The 21,045-nt window shown below is 40.2% G+C and overlaps 1 protein-coding gene across 6 annotated transcripts in view; it reads left to right on the forward strand.

The window, feature by feature from the left end:
• Positions 1-20,935, forward strand: part of sorcs2 (sortilin related VPS10 domain containing receptor 2) — a 235,375-nt gene extending 214,440 nt beyond the window's left edge. For 2 of the 6 annotated variants that reach the window (XM_062979510.1, XM_062979511.1), the window contains exons 25-27: positions 163-265; positions 4,623-4,780; positions 8,253-11,099. In XM_062979510.1, coding sequence (XP_062835580.1) covers positions 163-265; positions 4,623-4,780; positions 8,253-8,425 — 434 coding nt within the window. In that variant the 3' untranslated portion in view covers positions 8,426-11,099. The other 4 variants (XR_010005741.1, XM_008109078.3, XM_016993086.2 and 1 more) reach the window with 4 other exon arrangements.
• Positions 20,936-21,045: the final 110 nt, after the last annotated feature.

Genomic DNA, 21,045 nt, shown 5'->3' on the forward strand with positions numbered 1-21,045 from the left:
TAATATGCTATGTAAATAAAATAATATATGCCATATGAAGCACGTGCTGTAAAAACTATATACTATTAATGTATCCTAATGTGAATTATAGAAGATTTGGTGACTTGATTTTAACGTTTTTGTGTTGTACTCTGAATTTATCAGTGTGATCTCTGATTTCAGATTCACAGAGCATTGGAGGAGGTGGAGGATACTGGGCAATAATGGTCCTTTTCATCATCTCTCTGGTAGCAGTAGGAGCAATCATCCTTTACAAGTTTAAAAGGCAAGTAATTCTGCATGTATTCAGGATATATGCATAGAACAGACTTTGTATGACATTATAAGTGGTTATATGATTACTGGCTCTATTTCTAATAGGCCCATCTTTCTTTGGAAGAGGGGAGAATCATGGCCTGACCATTGAAGACCAACAGAGAAACGTATTTGGTCTGTCTTAATTTATGATCTGTCAGACAATCCCAGGACTATTTTGATTCTTTCTTAAACCTTTGTTGTGGGCATTTTACATGTGATATGTGAAACAGAAACCGATAGGAACACCAGTAAGCAGCAACAGCACTTTGTACAATAAACCTTATTGTAAAAAAGTGATGTAAACAAACATATATTAGGATAATATGAATGCAGAGAATATTGTGGGTTGCTCTGTCCCTTAAATTTTAAACTGGAGAGAGATCCCTGGCAAAATGTGTGTTTTACCAATGATCTTTGGAAACCACTTTCTTGCTTGGAATTTGAGAGGCAGAAGGGAATGTGTCCTGTGTATGCTGAGAAGCACGTGAAGTATTTTGATTAAATAATTGTCCACCCTTTGAATCACTGGCTGATCTTTGTGGCCAGCCACATATTGTTGCTGGACTTCCATTAGGGCAGTTTAATTGAAGTGAAGGGACTGTGGTGGCGCAGCGGGTTAAACCACTAAGCTGCAGAAATTGCTGACCGGAAGGTTTGCGGTTCAAATCTGTAGAATGGGGTGAGCTCCCACTGTTAGCCCCAGCTTCTGCCAACGCAGCAGTTCAAAAACATGCAAATGTGAGTAGATCAATAGGTACCACTTCAGTGGGAAGGTAATGGCGCTCCATGCAGTCATACCAGCCACATGACCAAGGAGGTCATGCCATGGACAATGCCAAAAGTACGGAGATTCTAAGATGAAGCGCTATCATGGATAAGCCAAATAGTGTTGGAAGCAATACACTTCAGGGGAGCTCTATTAATCATCTCTCTACCCTGTTTTCCTGAAAATAAGGCATCCCCTGAAAATATGACCTAGTAGAGGTTTTGCTGAATTGCTAAATATAAGGCCTCCCCCGAAAGACCCAGCAAAGTTTTTGTTTAGAAGCATGCCAAATTCTTAATAGGATTCACAGTTTGTCTGGTTATGCTGGTTTGTGATGACAACTACTGTACAGTATATAATGTTCATTTTTTTTGTTCAACAATAAATGTGAATTCTTCTTCATGGAAAAATAAGACAGCCCCTGAAAATAAGACCTAGTGCATTTTTGGGAGCAAAAATTAATATAAGACACTGTCTTATTTTTGGAGAAACACGATATTCAAAATTGAGAATAAGGTTCTGATAAATAAAAATATTATATTGCTCCTGCTACCTTGTTTCCCCAAAAATAAGACCTACCCTGAAAATGAGACCTATCATGATTTTTCAGCATTTCTGGAGTTGCTCAAAATATAAGCCCTATTTCCAAAATAAGCCCTAGATGTAGTTCATTTAAAAAGTCAATTTGAAAAAATAAGGCTGCTTCTGAAAACAACTCTAAAGCATTTTTGGAGCAAAAATTAATATAAGACCCTGTCTTATTTTTAGGGAAATGGGGTATGTGCTGCAAGACTTGAAATATGGTAGTGAAAACATGGAAAAAGTTAGAGAATTTGACAATAAAGAACTGGTTAAACAGGATATGAGTGATAGCTCTACTGAAAAAGTTAACCTATACATTAAGATTAGGGAAAGGAGAATTAAATGAATGTCTGTTTGATAAAACGTGGAAACCATGTCTTAATTTCATGTGTAAAAGCAATGGCAGATTTAAACCACTCAATGTCCAAGAAAGATTGTGGTTCAGTAAATGATGAACACATTACAATAATTATATGTAATGGAAAAAATTAGAATAATGTAGAAGTATTATTGATATTTTTATAATGCTATTTAAGAAAACCCAAAAGGGGGAAAAGAGTGCATAGTGGGATACTGACAAATGTGTTTCAATGTGCATTGGTGTTCTTTAGCTAGCACAATGGGACTGATGCATATTGCCTTGTTGCACATCCATCCTAGTACACATCCATCACTTTGCTGCCTCCCTTATGTAGTAACATAACAGCAGTAGTATGGATATTATGGAATGGCTTAGTTTTAATTCCCACAGATGTAAATCCACTTATAAAGATGTACCCGTATCTAACAGGATTCCATTCATCATTTTTACTAGCCTTTAGCATAATTTTGCTCAGTGTGTATAAAGAACAATGTTAGTGGTAAATAGGAAAGAGAGAAGAGAGATTCAGAACAATGGCAAAACATAACTGAATAGGTTGTGAGGAAAGATCTCCAGCAAGCACTGTTTTAAATATGATAATTAAAACATGGACTTTTTAGGGCTTTGTTGTGGGATTGCACCGTTAAGTCAAAGCGTCTCTTTATGCCATTCTCTGTAAATCCCATGATCAGTTTTAGAAAGGCAATATTTCAAAGAATGAATGAATTAGTAATGTCGATGCCAGACGTGCATTAATTGATATCCAAACTCTGCCTTTGAATTGGCAGGCTGAGTGGAAACCCTGGGGCTAGCCAGGCAAATGCCATCTTCCTCTCTGCTGAATCTAGGCAGAGGCTGGAAGGATTTTATTCTTCTTGAACATGTGGGCGGATTGCAGGTTGCTGATGCAATTCACTCTCATTAAGCAAGAGGAAAGTAATTAAAACGCCAGATAGGAAGAGGAGTCTATTGCAGCCCCTGGAGCACTGACTCCACTCTCACTCAAAGCTCAATGGAGGGCAACCCGGTGCTTCCCTGAATCCTTCAGTGGTTTCCAGATGGTCTGCTTTGTGAAAAACACCACCACTGGCAGTGTTGCTCAGTTGACTTTATTATAGCCACAAATCATACTAAATTCAGTTACTAAAGATCTGTTTTTGTTAAGAAGTAACAAGAAGTCAAGGTTGTACCAAAGCTACATTGGCTAACATAAATTCACCATAAAGTTTCCTGCAGCCAATGTTTTTATTATGCAGTTTCCCTTTCACATTCACAGCATTTCCAGGGGGTCCATATTTTGTCGTCCTCTATTTATAACCATCCGGTGTTTTTCTGCCTTTTCTTCCATACTTTTTTCTTTCCATGATAAATTAAACAAAATGAAATAGCTGAAGAGGACCTTTTGATCAAGCACCACATGTGCACATATGCACATGCATAACGGCTCTGAAAATCCAAATGGAAATGTGCTAAAAATTCATTTATCTTAGTTTATATCACGACCATTGCACAGCCAAATTTAAGATTACTTTAATTGATTTCACCTCCTGTTAAAGTTTATAACCCTAATGCTTACTGGATTCCCTTCCTACTTGTCTGCTAAAATAACAGAAGCCTCCGGGGTTTTTTTTTTTTAAAGCTGATGTTGACTTGACTCAGGCCCCTTCTACACTGCCATATAATCCATATTATCAAAGCAGATAGTCCATTATATCAGTCTACACTCTCATATAATCCAGTTTAAAGCAGATCATCTGGATTTCATATGGCAATGTAGAAGGGGCCCCAGTGCTTTTTACTCACAAATTTTGCATAGCATGAAACATGCCTGATCTGTACTTTCAGTAGCAATTAAAACTGAGTATTCAGCATGATATGTTAGTTTAAACTCTTCTAGAAGTTGTTTTTGCATCAGAAATGTAAGTCAGATTCAAGTTATAGCTCTCATAGGCTATAGCCTTCTTTGCTTTCTTATAATATGACTGGTTTTAAAAAAAAATCAATTCAGCATCAGAAACACCATCAAACAAGTAACAGTGATGTGTTGGTAAATTGCCATGTTTCCAAGGAGAATCCAATATAAGCAGCTAAAATACGTTTCTATATATGCATTGCTCACTCCCTCAAAATAATCCTATTTATTAAGCTCTGGGCCTATGGAAATAATCTCTATTGAACTCAGTGAGTGGTTTACTTCTGAACTGCTTAAATTTTGACTGGTAAAATGCATTGAGGTCTAAAAGAAAGAACAAAACAAACAAAGAAGAGAGAAAAAGAAAAGCAACTCTGCTGCCTGAAATACAATTTGATCATGTTAAATTGAATTGCCTTTTAATTAAAAATATAAATGAGTACAAAGTATTATTACCATTTAAGCTGCCGAGATGAAATATGAATTCCATCTATGAAAAGATAAAAAGACATCGGTTGTATTCTTGATCCCATTGTCAATGCATGCATCAAATGTGGTTTTGAGTTGGAAAGATACAAACCTTTCAGTATCCAAAGATATTTTCAGCCACATGAAGATCTGTATATCCACACAACCAATGCACTTTTGCTTTTGAAGAATCAGTATAAAACACTACATATTCATATTCTGATTGTTCTCTTAAGGAAACTGCCAGGGCGAAATGTCTATGCCCAGATGCAAAATGAAAAAGAGCAGGAGATGACCAGCCCAGTAAACCACAGGGAAAATACCCAAAACATCATCCAAGGGGAAGAGTTCATTGATGATGACCTTGACTGTCAAACCTTGGGAAATGCAAGAGGTAAGTACACACATTCAGTTTTGTCACTGATGTTTCTGGGTACTGATCTCAGTCTAAAAAATAGCAGATGCATCAAATGCTATGTTATTATAACAGCCGCAAGATAAATTGCAGTAATGTCAGACCATTGGCACAAATGTTTGGGATCCTTGTGCTTTATGAAGAAAAGAAGGAAGATTGTAGCAATTTTGATAATGAACATAGATCCCAGTCATATGCTTGAAAAATGCAATATATGTCAGTGACCAGATTTTTTTTAAAAACAAAACATTACCAAACCAATTCTTAGGCTTGGTTTCATAACTGTTTAGAAATGCATAGCCAATGTTTGTATGGAAGTACAAAGAAATATTTTGTTATTGAACTGAGTTAGTTGTAGGTCTGTTATTGAATTCTAGCATGGACACTACAGCCTTGAATTTTGAACTATATATCAGCTAAATGTTATTCATTAAAAGTCCTTTACGAATGTATAAAATTGGTGTGTAATGCTGTGTAATATTGGCGAATTATACTGCCTTTTATTTCTTCTCATAATTAGTGACACAGTTGCAAAGTGACATTATAAGTTCAATCTTTTGTCTTTCCTTTGGTATTGAAGTTAGTCCTGTCATTTAGGTAATCAGTGTAGGAAGAAAGGCAGACATGACATAGACTATTATGAGGCAGTCACATCAAACAGTGAAAAGCCTTGGGCCAATCCTGGACAGAACTGAACACTAGAGGGAGTGAGGAGGCCATGATAAAATTCCTTGGCCGTAGTCTTAACTGTGTAGAATGGGTCCTGCTGAATGCAGTGGGACTAATATCTGAATAGGCATTAATAGGATTGTGCTGGTAACATCCAAAACATGAGTTTGAAGTTCTTTCAAATGTTAATTTAGACAGGGTGCAGGATTTAGTAGAATGGAATATACTTGGACAAGCCATGTGTAATTCAAACAAAAGACATTTAAGTGGAAGAAAAGTATAAAGTAATTTCGCATGGAGGTTTCCAGCCTCCAAACAATCTTGAAAAACAGTCTGGTGTCCACTATAACTTCAAGGTAATTTGTGATCGTCCAGAGCAGGGGTCCCCAAACTAAGGCCCAGGGGCCGGATGCTGCCCATCAAAGCTATTTATCCGGCCCCCACGGCACAAGGGCAGAAGCTGGTTGGACTAAATGACCCAAGGGGTCTCTTCTTCTCTTACAACCATTATTACTACTACTACTATTATTATTATTATTATTATTATTATTATTATTATTATTATTATTATTAACATTGAGGCTAGGTGGCCATCTGTCAGGGGTGCTTTGCTTGTGCTTTTGGTGCACAGAGGCAGAAGGGGATTGGACTCAATGGCCCAAAGGGTCTCTTCCAACCCTCTTTGATATTATTATTATTGTTGTTGTTGTTGTTGTTATTATTATTATTATTATTATTATTATTATTATTATTATTATTATTGCTTGGTAGCCAACTATAGTCTGGCCCTCCAACGGTCTGAAGGATCGTGAACTGGCCCCGTTTTAAAAGTTTGGGGACCCCTGGTCCAGAGGTTGTTTGCCTTCAGCTCTCATTATGGCCCACCATTGACTATGTTGGCTAAGGTTTAAAGGAGTCACAGGCCGATAATATCTGCAGAGCCATATAATCTTTATCCTGCTATAAGCTTTTTCAATTATTTTAGCACCACTTGTTGTCAAAGGTGGGGCACATCTACACTGGCCCTTAGATCAGTATTGATCCAATGTGCTTCATGCTGTATTGGCACCAAAAAGAGTCCCCCCACTTACTTTCTCAACCACCTCAGAGTAGGAGAGAACATCCAGCAGGTATTACTCCCTACATACATATCTTTCCGTTGCCCTGCCTGCCCAGTGTCACAGCAGTTTCTGGCCCCTTGATGCAATGGGCTACCAAGGGAGGGTGGAGAGGAGGAAATCCCCCTTCTTCTTCCCTCTCCTTTCCCAGAGCTTCGCTTTGCTCTGGTTGATGTCAGGACATGGTGTGTCTTAGCCACAGACCTCAATGAGGTGAGGAGGACTGGCAGTCCTAAGTTGCCCAAGTCTGGGGAATGTGGAATGGTAAATCGGGACAGTTGTAGTCAGTTCCAATTGGGAAATACCTCAGCTGTCCTCACTGCCCTTACGTCAGGGAAAAGCCCAAATTCTGGGGTAGAATTTGGGTATCCCCCATCTTTGGGTTATGTGAGGCACGGCGTTATGTGATAGCTGCCGTGGGACTTATCCAAATCTATACTGACCTGTGGTAAATATACATGGAGACAAGGAGTGTGATGATACTGAATATCTAACCTGAAGAAATCACTTTAGCAGATTATGCTATAGAAAGTGAGCTGCAGGGGTCAGCATGCATGGTGAGACAGATTGGCCCCCTTTGTCTGATTTGCATAACCCATCCCTTGATCCACCTCCAGGTCATGAAGAGTTCCTTCTGCCTCTTCCTTATGTCCAAGAAGAGCAGAAGGTTTTTAATCCCCACTAGAGCAGGGGCCTCCAGTAGTGGGGATGAAAGTCTTCATGTCAGGAGGCAAAGCTAAAAACATCCATCTGACTGTAAAACTACTGAAATTCACATTTTTGTTAAACCAGGTTATTCCTGGAGTAAAATTTGTCTCACCTTCACTGTGACATTGTCATCAGCTGCAGAGGTCTCCTTGTCTCTAAATGCTGACATTGCTTGGTCAGGACATTCTTGTGCACTTTGTCCTGAAATTCTTTGTGCTTCTTTCAAAATGTTTGGGTATTATTACCACAACAGAAACATTCAATTTTACCTCCAGATTTCAAGAAAAGGTAAAAACTGGTAGGCTCTTTAGATAAAACTGATATGCTTATGGGCCATATCGGAATGGGTTCTTATCAGTTCACATGACAATAACCTTGTGGAAAATAGGAAATGCCTATTTTGACAATTTTACCATCATATTGAGTCCAGACCTTCTCAAAAGCTGTGATCCTTAATTTGCCAAGAAAGATTAAAAGCAGATCCAGGCTTAGCATTTGGTAGAGTGATGAGCTTGCCCATGACATCTGGGGCCAACAGTGGCAGCTACCCAACAATTCCCCCTTAATTTTCTGTATCCTCCTGAGACTGCATCTTGTAGTGGCATGCGGACTTGTATCTGACCTAGTTTGGCCTGATTGTATTTTTGTCTCACCTAATTCCCTTTCTTTGAATGAGTCATGGATAGCACCATTATGGAAAGGACCCTAGAAGGCATTGTGCTTGCATGTTTGTTATGTTGTAACTTCTGTTTTGCAACATCTGTTTGATGGAGCAAGTGATAAGTGGTGGGAAGTGACTGGAGCATATTGCTGGGTGTGTTGACTAACTTTTGTCCATTAAGCTGGTTGCTTCCCTTTTGTACAATGGAGGGCACTGTACAAAAGGGAATTAAGATGCCATTGTTGCTAATTTTGTTTCTGTTAAAAAGGAGGTATCATTTTATGTTTTGTCTCAGGGAGCAAAATGACTTGGAACAAGCCTGACAAGGATCCTTCACATAATATATTCTTATGTCCAGTATCTTTTTTAATTTGTTTCTTTGTGTTTTTACTAAATATTACTGGTTGCCAAATGCATGCATTCCTGATATCCTTCCATGTCTTTAGGACTGTAAGCTTTACCACTTGAATGGGGCCACTTTCTTGCTGGAGTGAGTGGATGAGTTTGAGGCTTTGCCAACTCATTTAAAATAGTGATGAGAAGGGAAAGCATAACCTGGGGGAAGCACACTCAATATATTTTGCCACTACTGACTATTTGCCTTCAGATGTCTAGAGGGTAAACGCATTAATTTTACAATGGCTGAATTGTCTACAGTCTGTTTAAAATATCAGCAATTCATCATATTCTGAATGAGATTGCTGGCTTTCCTTCTATTCTTGGGCAGGATCTGAGCTACCAAGTGATCATTTGGTCTTGGATGGACTTTCAATTCAGTAGGGATGGAAAAGGGATGGGAAATGGGTGAAAGGAAGAACAGAGTGTGGTGATTGTAAATACAGATAATTAACAGAAGATCTTCAGTGGTTGACATGTGACATAAAAGGTGATCTTTGGATGGAGTATCATTTTCTATCTAACATTGCTAAATTAGTACTGATTTTTTTTGGGCTGCCACTTCCATCATCTTAGTGGCCCAAGTTAATGTAGTCTACTAACATCTAGAGAGCTAGACTTTCATCACACCTGCCATAATTCATATTGCATGTTTAGAAAACACATATGCTTCTCATTGGCCTGGAAACGGGCGAGAAGCTATTTTAGATCTGGAACAAAGATGATGACAGGAAAGAATTGCATGATTGTCATTCATGTCTTTATGACTGGAGAAAAAAAATAAAGTTAGTATCCGTTTATTTTGTGCCAGTTAGTTTATTTCCTTACATTCTCCTCATCCTCCTTCCTGATTTTGACATTGTTATGTTAATATGTCAGCTATGCTACTCCACAATTCCTCCTTGCCTTCCTTGATATCTCTGCATCTGCTTCCAAAGCCTCCTTCATTTACTCATTCATCCCACTACATGTTGAGTGTCTCTTATCTGAAATGCACATTACCAGAGGTGCCTTGGATTTTGAATTTTTAAAAAATGTTTGGATAACTGTATACATAATGTTATACACTGGAGGTGGGACCCAATTATTAGTGCAGAATTCATTTATAATTCACATATATCTTGTATGCATAGTCTAAATGTAATTCTGTACAATGTTGTGTATGAAATAAAGTTTGTGTATATGACCCCACAGAAAGCTGTCATTATCTCAGCCACTCATGTGGACCATTTTGGAATTTCAGATTACGGATGTTCAACCTGCAGTGTATTTTCATGCAGCTGGGAATACACTTTGTAAGGAACCGTAACTGCCTTTCCGACCAGCCTAGTCGCTGCCCACTGACATAGTACTTCAACACACCTATCCTGTCCCTTTGATGGTTGTGTTAAGTATGCTATTGGAAACTCCAATGGAGGTTACAAACTACACCTTCATGGGGAAATAGAGATTGTATCTGAATTAGAGCTACACATTTTCACTAAAACTATTAAAATAATATACAGCTATTGGGATCATTAACAAAACTTTCAGCAGCAAGTATATATAGGATGGCGAGCCAGCATGGTGTGGTAGTTTGAGTGTTGGACTCGAACTTTTGTGAAACCTGGGTTTAGTCTCCATGAAAGCCTACTAGCAAACATGCTCAGAACAAATTGCTGAAAAACCCTGATGGTGTTACCTTAGCACAGTGGTTCTCAACCTATGGGTCCCCAGATGTTTTGGCCTTCAACTCCCAAAAATCCTAACTGCTGGTAAACTGGCTGGGATTTCTGGGAGTTGTAGGCCAAAACACCTGGAGACCCACACGTTGAGAACCACTGTTTTAGGATCACCATAATTCAGATACAGTCTCAAGGCATAGCAACTATACAGATAGAAACATTGGGTGCACAGAGATGAAGAAGGAATGGAATGATACATTGATTTTCAGAGAAATGCTCTCCCCTGCTGTTTGACTTGTCATCAGAACAAACAAAAAGCAACTGCATTGGGGTTACTGAACAATTATCAGATAAATCAGATATTTCTGAAAACGTACATGATGTCGTCATTCTCCCTTTTTCATTTCTGAATCTCTTTCATTCTTCATTCATTTTATCCCATGATAAAAGTGGGCTGTTGCACTGGCAAGATATTCTTATGATATACCCAAGGGCTTACAAACACAAATGCCGAGTCCTTAGCTGAATGAGGAGCAGCTACCGTATATGGTGCTCAGTGGACTCACAATGTTTTGGATCAATGGCAGTGGTCAGACCATGGTTTAGAAGCAGACATGATTATTGGCCTTTGTAGCTAGGTCAGGGCCAAAGTAGAAATAAGGTGGAAACTTCTATTAAGTTCAAAAGGCCTTTGGCATGGGGATTTTCATTGAGTGCTATCATGTTCTCACCAGTGAGAGTATTTCATCATCCTCTTCTCTGTTTACAGCATGGAATGAAACAAAACCCAGTTTTCTGCTCTCTCTTCTCATAATTTTGGAATTTTTACAGTGACATATACCCAGACTCACCCATTCACTTCTTTTGTGTTTATATATTTTATGTTGCCTACTTTATCGCCACCCCCAACTTGGGACTCCTCCACACCATTACCTTGCAGTGACTCCTTCTGGGAGAGGTGGAAACTTGAACAGCTACAGAGTTCCCTTATTGCTGATGGCAGTCAGTGTCCAGTCCCAGGTCAGTGTCGTCTTGAAAGGAAACCCATGGTTCCATTTCTTCCTTTCATCTGCTCCCCTCAAACCACGTTAGGGAGTCACTTTGCTCAGAACTGTAGGAATTCGCCACAATTCATCAAAAACCAACATGCTCAGCACTGCAACACAGATCTGCTCCTCCACTCTCACTTGGCGTGATTTGATGAGGCCACCATCTCACTTGGCGGAACTATTCCCAAAATAAGATGGGAGGGGTTGATGTTGAAATCCTGTCATTTGCTAATCGTGGTGCTTTGTTTTTTCTTTTCCTTAGGCAATCTCTCAGGCGTGGTTCTGAGCATTAATTCCAGGGAGATGCACAGTTACCTGATTAGCTGATAATCCCAACCGAATTCATAGACAAGACTCTTCCACTGTTGGATTCCTCCTTTCCCCCTCGGAAGACCTAACTAAACGCGGGAAGGAGATTCTTACATTGTCTTGACGTTAGGTACAGCCATGTGCTGCTTGGAGAGAAGGTTAATACACTTTGTGTTCATGGCTATTGACTTTTGTTTTTTACACCTCAAACTAAAATAGCAGATCTGTAGTCCTAGGCACACTTGCAACTACTTTTCTATCTCATGTGTCCTTTTCTTTCTGTATGTCGCATTTAATCAAATGCATACAGCACTGTGGCAGTATCAAGTAGAAAGCTGTAATTCTTGAGCCATGAAGACTGGCTAACAAAACAGTTGGCAAGGTGAAGTAGAGATCTAGTGGAAGGCTGGGAATGGTTTCCGATTTAAAGGAGTGACTCCTGGATCCTGATGTGGCACAAACTGAAGAATTCTGAGCAGATGCTGCCAAGAGAGATACTGAAACCTCCCTAGCATGCCTCCCTCAGAAGCAGTGGAAGCCTGGGCACAACATCAGTGTGAGAAACCAGTATGAATGCTTCTTATACTATTCACCTTGCTACCAAGAAGCTGCCTGCCTTGTTTTGCTCCCAGACTAGGTTCCCTCCTTACAAAACACCATCTATCCTGCTGGAAGAGGGTCCCACTAGGCCAACTAGTAGTTTGCAACCCACATAATTACATTGTATTCAGCTTGGGCTGCCTTACCTTGTTTTGGTCTCCAGAACAGCAAGTGTAATTACTTTATTTTTAAATTTCTGTAACTGTTTTTGGTATCTTTTTAAACTTTCTATTTTTATAGCTATACAAACATTCCTATCTCAGGATAGTGCTCTCAGAGCAGCATATTTGGAACACGCTGTTTTATTATTTCCCCTGTTTCTACTGAGGAGCTGAAGAAACTGAAAATATCACTGCCTTGGATGTGTTTGACAATCTGGTGAATTAAATTTCAGAAATAACTCCATTTAAGCGATTGCACTTTCTCAGTTTAACCCCCTAGGTACCAGGCCTCATTCCTCAGAGTGGAGCCGAAGAGGACAATTGTCTTGTGTCAGAATTGCTGTTATTTGGGAGATGTGCAAGTTTAGTTTTGTGGTTGCTTATCCTACCCCTAGTAGAGACTAAAATGGCAAAGCTGCAGCCAGAAGAGTGGCATTTGCTCTGAGAGACATGTGTAGGAAATGAATTACAAAGCTACTTGGAATAGTGTATTGAACATATTTCTCATAATCTCACCATTTGGAAAGAACTACCAGAGTGACCCCAGTACGTTTTAGCAGAGGTTACTGAATGCCAGTGAGCAACCAAGCATTAAATGAGAGGAAATTGCACTACTGGATGACAACATTTCCAAGATGCCAATGCATTCCTTCTGCTGAAAGCACATCCCATTTTGTCTTCATGTATATTGTCCTCCTCCAAGCACTAAGGCAAATCCTGCAGAACTATGTCAAGCACAATGCATTCAGGAACTGACCATCCAAGTGGATGAGAATACTGCTGGGAATCAATGGCAAGTCTTGTTTGCCACCCGCCTCAGGATCTCTGTTTGTCTTTGTCTGTGAGTAAATTGAATTGCCCTGCACATTTGCTGATACAAGAGCGACATCTCCTTGCTGCCTTACCTGTACAAAAGATAAGAACAGCGGCTGAGGGAATACGGCATTAAAGCATCTCAAAGAAAGAAAGAGGGAGTCATCTGAAACTATTTTTGTGCTTTGGAATCCTTGGCATGTTTGAACAAAGGGACTAAACTCCTTGGTTTGCTCTTCATGCCACTGCTGGCAAGGAAAACATCAAAAACAGTACAGAATATATAGTAGGAGGAAACCTGTCCTTTAGACTGGAGAGCAATTTTGAGAAAACTTATAAAGACAACAAAAAGGTAGGCTACTGAGGATCTAGGGCTCACATCTGCAGACTGATAGGTTTTACAACTCTAACAGAAAGAGTCTTGTTTGCACTTAATAGTGCTACATTGAAAGAGCTAGCTTAATGGGGAACTCTTTACCAAATGCTAAGCAATCAACTGGTTTCCAGTTTAATTAGTAAATTCTGGAATTTTAGTTTGCTGAAATAGAACATCTTGACTGTATAGAATAGAAAGTCACAATATGGAGATCTTAAAAGGGGAGCACCTTGCGGTGGTGTGAATATGAGGGGTGGGGTTGCCCCCATAAACGAAAAAGCTGCTCTAACTCAAAGCAAAAGCAAAACTCAAATCTGTTTCCAGCCTTCAGCTTGTTTGAGTGCATCTTCTCTTGCCTTTGTATTTGCAAGTGGAGGTTCATGGTGCTTAGCCCTTAGTCAAGAAGGCAAGGGGGTTAGTTGCTCTTGCCCCTGGGTTTTTTCAGTTTGCCAGAAACCTGGTACATCTAGTCAACCAATTTATCTTTGTTTGAACTTGTGATGTGATAAGGCATTTCAGGTGCCCTGACATTTAAGATCAGTTTTCAACAGCCTGGTACCTTCAAGATGTGTTGGGCTACAACAACCATCACTGCCAGCTATGCTTGATGGGGTTGATGGAGGTTGTTGTTTAATACTTGTGAAAAGCATCAGACTGGGAAAGGCTATTTAAGATTTGCGTAGAATACAGGATTTCACAAATCCAAGGCTTTCACAATTTAAACTGATGAAAATGGCACCTTGGTTTGGGTGTGCAGTCATGGACAAATTGTTCCTTCGTTAAAAATTTTTAAGACTCGTGTGTATTGCTCCTAAATTAGCAGACCAAAAGCCTTGTGACAAGAGAATGATAACTAGATGATACAACTGCTGAACTTACCAACTGGCACAAAGTCAGTATTAATTGCTTAAATTTGGCTCAATTTCAATAAGAGACTGAAGAATGTAATTCCGTCTTCTTAAATCAGTGTGCTCCTGCCCTATGACTTAGATCAGTGGTTTTGGCCTTCAACACCCAGAAATCCTAACAGCTGGTAAACTAGCTGGGATTTCTGGAAGTTATAGGACAAAACACCTGGGGACTCACAGGTTGAGAACCACTGACTTAGATGAAGGTAGTTTAGGAGAGGGAAAGGAATTATGTAGCAGAGATGGGCCACAATTGGAGACTTTGTCCAGTGTACTAGTCAATATATAGTAGCTAAAAAATTTTAAACGGAAAGAAGGTGCTTCCAGTGCCATGATAAAAACATTACACAAGCAAGCAGACAAACTTTAGCAACTCCAAAAGTATCTCAGTGGCCACTTCTGTCAGACACATCCGCTCCTTGATAAGCAGTAGTGTTTTGCTGCTTTTTAAATTCCTAAGCTGTGCCAGAAGCACCTGGACTAGGAAATTATCATAATAAAACAGCTATATTACTAAACCAGATGGTTAGCAATAGAGGTGAACTTGCTGTTTCCAACTTATTGGCAAAGAAAAGGTTCCTCTCCTTAGAACAGTGGTTCTCATCCCCAGATGTTTTGGCCTTCAACCCCCAAAAATCCTAACAGCTGGTAAACTGGCTGGGATTTCTAGGAGTTGTAGGCCGAAACACCTGGGAACCCACAGGTTGAGAACCACTGCTTAAGAGGGAAATCATGCTGCACTTGCTTTGAACTTCCAAGTAACACTGTCTGCTATTAGTGCTCCTCCTGTTCCTCTGGTTCAGGTCCAATTACAACTGATACCTGGAAGTGTAGGACACACAAGTTGTGGCTCCACATCAGTCCTGGATGATGTAGGATAGAAACGACCAAGTATTCAACTTGATAAAGGTAAATGCCAGGTGAACCCAAAAATGTCATTGCATTTAGACTATGAATCTTAAACTATGCTTGCATGAGATTCCTGGTTTTAGGGGATCAGTCTTGGTACATGTGACTTCTTTTGGCCCCAGTTGGCAACTGACTGTTGTAACAGCACTTCATAATTTATCCTGTTCAGATGATATTTAATGTAATAGCCACCTGACTGTTAGATCTGGCAGTTGTAAAGAGTTGCTGCTCATGTCTGGCAGGGAAGTGACAAGCGATGCTTTCTCTTCCTAGAGTCCCTTCCAGTCCCTGGGAAGGGATTTATAATTTTCATCACTATCCCAATGCAAGCCAAGCTTTACATAGCCTTTGATATTTGTCCTCCTTTCCTGTGTTCTGTTTCCATCTTTCAAAAAAGAAAAAAGAGGAGCCCCTCTTAAGCACTATCCATCTAGCACTGCCCACCAAAAGAAAAACACACAAGAGAGGCCCTGCTAGTGGCTTCATGTTTGTGGAATTCTTTTCCCTTGGAGGTTTTCCAGAAAGCAGCCCTAAGCATATTTAGGAAACGGAGCATTCCAGCAAAAATTAGGTGTGTCTAAATGAAGACTTAAGTGTTCTGTTGTGCATATTCATTCCATTGTTTCCAAGTGGGACTTGGGCACACCTAGCTTTCTTTGGATTGCATCCATTGTATATATACACTTTGGGCTTTGGCAAGCAGTAAGAATGAGCTATGGGAGTATTTTGATGGAGTAAGTTATATTTGTTCTCCAGCCATTGGAGTTAGGTCAGCACTATGTAAGATAAATATTTCCAAAAAGGTTACATAAAAAAATGGTGATTAGAATGGCCTGGATTTTCTTAAGCTTATTTGATGTTCTAATGCTGTGGTATCAAACTTCAGGTGTTTGGGACAGCACCCATAATTCCTTGCCATTGGACAAGCTGGCTGGGGCTTTTGGGAGTCTGAACATCTGGAGGACCACAAGTATGACATCTCAGTTCTAAAGTGATCCTTCAGTATACCATCACACTTTCCAAATGTCCCAGGTTTTCAGGGGCAAGGCCAGTTAATCTTCTGTCATCTCACTTTGAAATGTCCCTGATTCTCTCTTCTCACATGTTCCCATTTTGTCCTTCACTTACTTCATTTGCTGCAAACTGACTTCAAAGTGCAGAAGTAGATTGTGCTCACTTAGCTGTAGGGAGAGGAGGGAGTGGAGTCTTGCCCTTCTTTTGATCACATGCTGATGTTGCTTTACCACAGATGTCCCAATTTGCATTTGTGAAATATTGGGAGGGTATGAACCATATGCCACCTACTCCCAAAGCTGCATGGAAAAGATTTGACAGCCTTCCTTTTGATAACCGTGCTTGGTATTTTTTTTAAACCTAGCCAGCTGCCAGAACTTTCCATTTAGTTTTTGTAAGCTGGCCTTTTATCAACAATGTTTTCTATGTTTACAAATATATTTTGCTATAGCTCACCTCATCCTCAAGAGTCAGGATAATAATTTAAAGCAGTAGTAATTCCTTTAAAACACACTTCCAGTGTATCCAGAAGATACAAGATATTAAGGCTTGAACTGCTGTGAGTCTTCAGAACTGGGAACTCTGCAGCTAAGTGAAGGGAAAGCAACTAAGAATGTGGCTCTGTGTTGTTTGAAGATAGAGCTTAAAGGCACTTTTTTTACGGATCACAGCTGGAGGATACTGTTAATGATTTGTTGGGCCTAATCTATTTATAAATTCAAACCACACTTTAAATTTGACAATAAGAGAGTACGGCAATGAGAGAGTAAGGGAAGTGATGTGACAGCTAGCATGTTATTTTGGTTTGAATACTGGATTGTGACTCTGGAGACTAGTTTGATTCCATGTTTGCCATGAAAACCTACTAGATGACCTAGGGTATGTCATATCATATTTCACTGCATAATAGTCGCACCCCCTACAGTTTGGGGGGGGGGGTGTTCCTAACTATTATGTGATAGTGACTCTTTTGCAGTAAAACAATACCCCTTTGAGGGGCTTCTTTTGCAGTGTAATACTCCCTGTGATGGTCCAGCCAGACCCTCACTCGGGGAAAGCGGGCAGGCAGGTGGGGAGCTGAGTTGAGTCCCACAGCACCAAAAGCGCAGTAACACGCTTAAATGTGGCGAGTTAACTAAGGGTACACCTATTATGTGGGGAAGAGCAAACATACCAATTTTGCCTCCCCTAAAAGGTGTGTGATTATTATGCAAGGGTGACTATTATGTGGCTGAGAAAAGCAAAGGCAACCTCCCTCTGATCAAATTTTGCCAAAGAAGACCCATGATAGGTTTGCTCCAGGGTTGCCATAAATCAGAAATGCACATAGCAACAACAAAACAATCTAAACATACCCTTAGTGATCTGTCAGATTGGAATGTGCCTTCTGTGATCACTGATATCTATGAACCAGCTTGGAATATTCTAGGTAAAGGGAAAGGTTTCCCCTTGACATTAAGTCTAGTCATGTCCAACTCTGGAGGTTGGTGATCATCTCCATTTCTTAGCTGAAGAGCCGGCGTTGTCCAAAGACACCTCCAAGATCATGTGGTCGACATTTTTTTCCGTGTCAGGAGCAACTTGAGTCGCTTCTGGAGTGAGAGAATTGGCCGTCTGCAAGGACGTTGCCCAGGGGATGCCCGGATGTTTTGATGTTTTTACCATCCTTGTGGGAGGCTTCTCTCATGTCCCTGCATGGAGCTAGAGCTGATAGAGGAAGCTCATCCACACTCTCCCCGGGTGGGATTCGAACCTGGTAGCTTTCAGGTCAGCAACCCAACCTTCAAGTCACTTAGTCCACTACGCCATCTGGGGGCTCCATGTGGTCGACATGACTGCATGGAGTGCAGTTATCTTCCCGCTGGAACAGTACCTATTGATCTACTCACATTTGCATGTTTTTGAACTGCTAGGTTAGCAGAAGTCCCCACTCCCTGGATTCGAACTGCTGACCTTTTGGTCAGCAAGTTCAGCAGCTCAGCAGTTTAACTTGCTGCGCCATTGAGGGCTCTGGTGTTAAAAGAGAAAGTTGCTGGCTCTGATAAGAAGGGGGGCAGCCCTTTCCTACCAAAGAGAGTTTGGAAAGAAGTGGCTCTGGCCAATCTGAATTCTCAACTTCCAATAATAAACTGGAAACACTTCCAAGGCTGCATCCCCACAAGAAGATCCTATAACCCACTCGCCCTTACAATCTCTGGAGAAATTCCCCATACCTCTGGCTTACTTGGCATTGCCTTTACCCACTCCCTGCTATATCTACACTGCAATTTCAGGTTAGCATCAGTTGAAAAAACCAAACCACCAGCTTAATGTGGCACCTAGTGTTCGATTATAGCCAGCAACATCATCATCATCATCATCATCATCATTATTTATATCCTTTTGTATTCCTTCTGAAAGGGACTCAAAATGGCTTGACATAAAAGCATTAGTATACAATTAAAAATAAATAAACATTAAAACAGAATTAAACACAAACAGCACTAAAAATCAGTTAAAAACTATCAAAAACACATTCAAAGTTAAAAACCACAGCACTCCATTACTTGATTTTAAATACCGTCATCTTTAAAAGCCTGTCTGATTTGAAAGTTTTTAAGCCTATAATGAGCAGAGAAGCAGCAGAGTAGGTTGCATCCTAAGAGACACTACTGGTATGGAACTGGGAACAGAATCGTCACACATTCTTTTGAGTTCTTCGGCAGAAATGAGTAGGACTACTCATTGAAACTCATTCTGCTTTCCTGCCTAGGTTTAGAAATACATAGTCGTAATCCCCCTTCAGTGCTGTAACTAAAAGCTTAATGATGGAATACTGCAAAGGGATAGAAGATTGGAACATTTATTTGTAGGCCAGGAGGTGGGACTCCTGTAGATCTCCAGATGCTGCCAGAATGCAAATCATAGGCCTGGGCAGCATCAACAATGCTGAGGAATGTGCAGAGTTGCAATCCAGCAATATCCAGAAGATCACATGAGCCTCACTTGTTCTAGGAACATGGAAAACATTGAGCCAAGGTGCTTCCTTCCACGTGCTAATTATTAGAGATTTTGGAAGCCATGAATCCTGTAGGCAGCTGTGGCATGCATGGCGATGCCTTGTAAAATAGTAAGTCTGGTAAACGTCAGCAGAGCTACTGATATCAATCAGCCAATTGAGCAGGAAAGGAAAGTGGCCAGTATGTTAACAGAGATTCATTGTGACCAGATGGCCCAGGCAGGCATTCAAGCATCCCCTCCTGCAATGAGGAGGGCTGATAAATTGAGTATGGAGCAAACATCAGTGGGCCAGGTTGCATGCTAAAACACTGCTCTCAAACTTGTGGAAACTGGCTGAGAACAGAAGAGGAGGCAGACATAATTTACTCACCTTTGCTTTGTTAGATTTAGATATGTGCAATAAGCTGAGGGAAACAGAATTATTTGCCTAGTGCTCCTTACAATAGTCCCTCTCGTTCTGAAATGCTTACAACACAAGGTGGAAGGGGTCTGAAGGACTGAACTGTTGTGTACTTCCCAGGCTGGATCTACACTGCCATTTAATCCAGTATCTGATCCTAGACCTTTTTTTTTTATCGTGTTAGAAGTGACTTGAGAACTGTGAGTCACTTCTAGTGTGAGAGAATTAGCATTGTACAGAGACATTGCCATGGGGATGCCGGATGTGTTACCATCCTGCTGGGAAGCTTCTCTCGTGTCCCCGCAAGCTAGAGCTGACAGATGGGAGCTCAACCCATCTCACTTATTCAAACCGGCAACCTTCCGGTCAGCAACCCAATCTTTAGGCCAGCAGTCCAGCTGGCAAAAGGGTTTAACTAACTGCACCACCCCGGCTCCATGCTTGGTATTAGATTATTTGCTTTGGATTATATGGGTCTGTACTTCCATATAATCCACTTCAAAGCAGATAATCTGGGATCAGAAGCTGCATTATATAGCAGTGTTGATGGGATCTCAAGAATCATGTGGCAGCAGTTTTAGTAAGCAGAACTGTTCCACTCATGGAAGACTTATCCTAAAACCAGTGTGTGTGAATTAGTCTCTCTAGAAAATGCTAAGAGCCCATGTAACTTGAAATACTGTTATGAAATGTACAGTTAAAGGCTTTTGATTTCTGCATGCAAATCTCAGTCCATGGAAATCATTATTTCTATAGATATTGAAGGTGCAAGACAACCTTCCAAATTTCCTACACTCATAGGAGCAGGAGGCCCCATTAAGCACTGTACTCACAATGTGAAAACATGTTTAACTTGGTTTATCACATGAATAATTATCACAAGTTTTTCCATTGTTTGTGTCACTTAGTTTTAATGTGAGAATATCGGACACCTTTTCCTATTTCTATTTTAGATAATGTTATCCAAGTCTCTTTGTATACAACACAAAATAAAAGGGGTTCATAACTGTTGAAATGGGTTCGAGGGTGGGCAGGATGGAGGCGTCTGTATATTTTTGTATATATGAAACAGACAAAATGACAGTTTTTTATAGCAATATGGTTTGGTTTTGAGACACAGCAACAAATAAGTTTTGAAGATGCTTTATGTTAACACTTAACTGGGAGTCATTTGCACAATCAGTAGTTCAATCTACATAGCCAATTCTCTAAATTAAAACATGCCACAGATTTGATAAAATATTTATAAGCTGCACAATGCAACCTGTGACTGTTCTGTGCAAATATGTTGGAAGTCAACTACTGTATCCAAAGGAATGCATTTGTTCCAAGAAAATGTACCACAAAATTTCCCTCATTAAAAATGGTTTGCCACTCTATCCATTTTGTCTTTTTCCAGAAGTGACAGAAATACTGAGAACTAAGATTCTGACTGGGAAAGTATATGAGTGTTCACATTTTCTGCTGCTGTGCTTTTAGGTCCCCAAAC

The sequence above is a fragment of the Anolis carolinensis genome, chromosome 4 (assembly GCF_035594765.1).
Source record: "Anolis carolinensis isolate JA03-04 chromosome 4, rAnoCar3.1.pri, whole genome shotgun sequence".
Classification (NCBI taxonomy): Eukaryota; Metazoa; Chordata; class Lepidosauria; order Squamata; family Dactyloidae; genus Anolis; species Anolis carolinensis.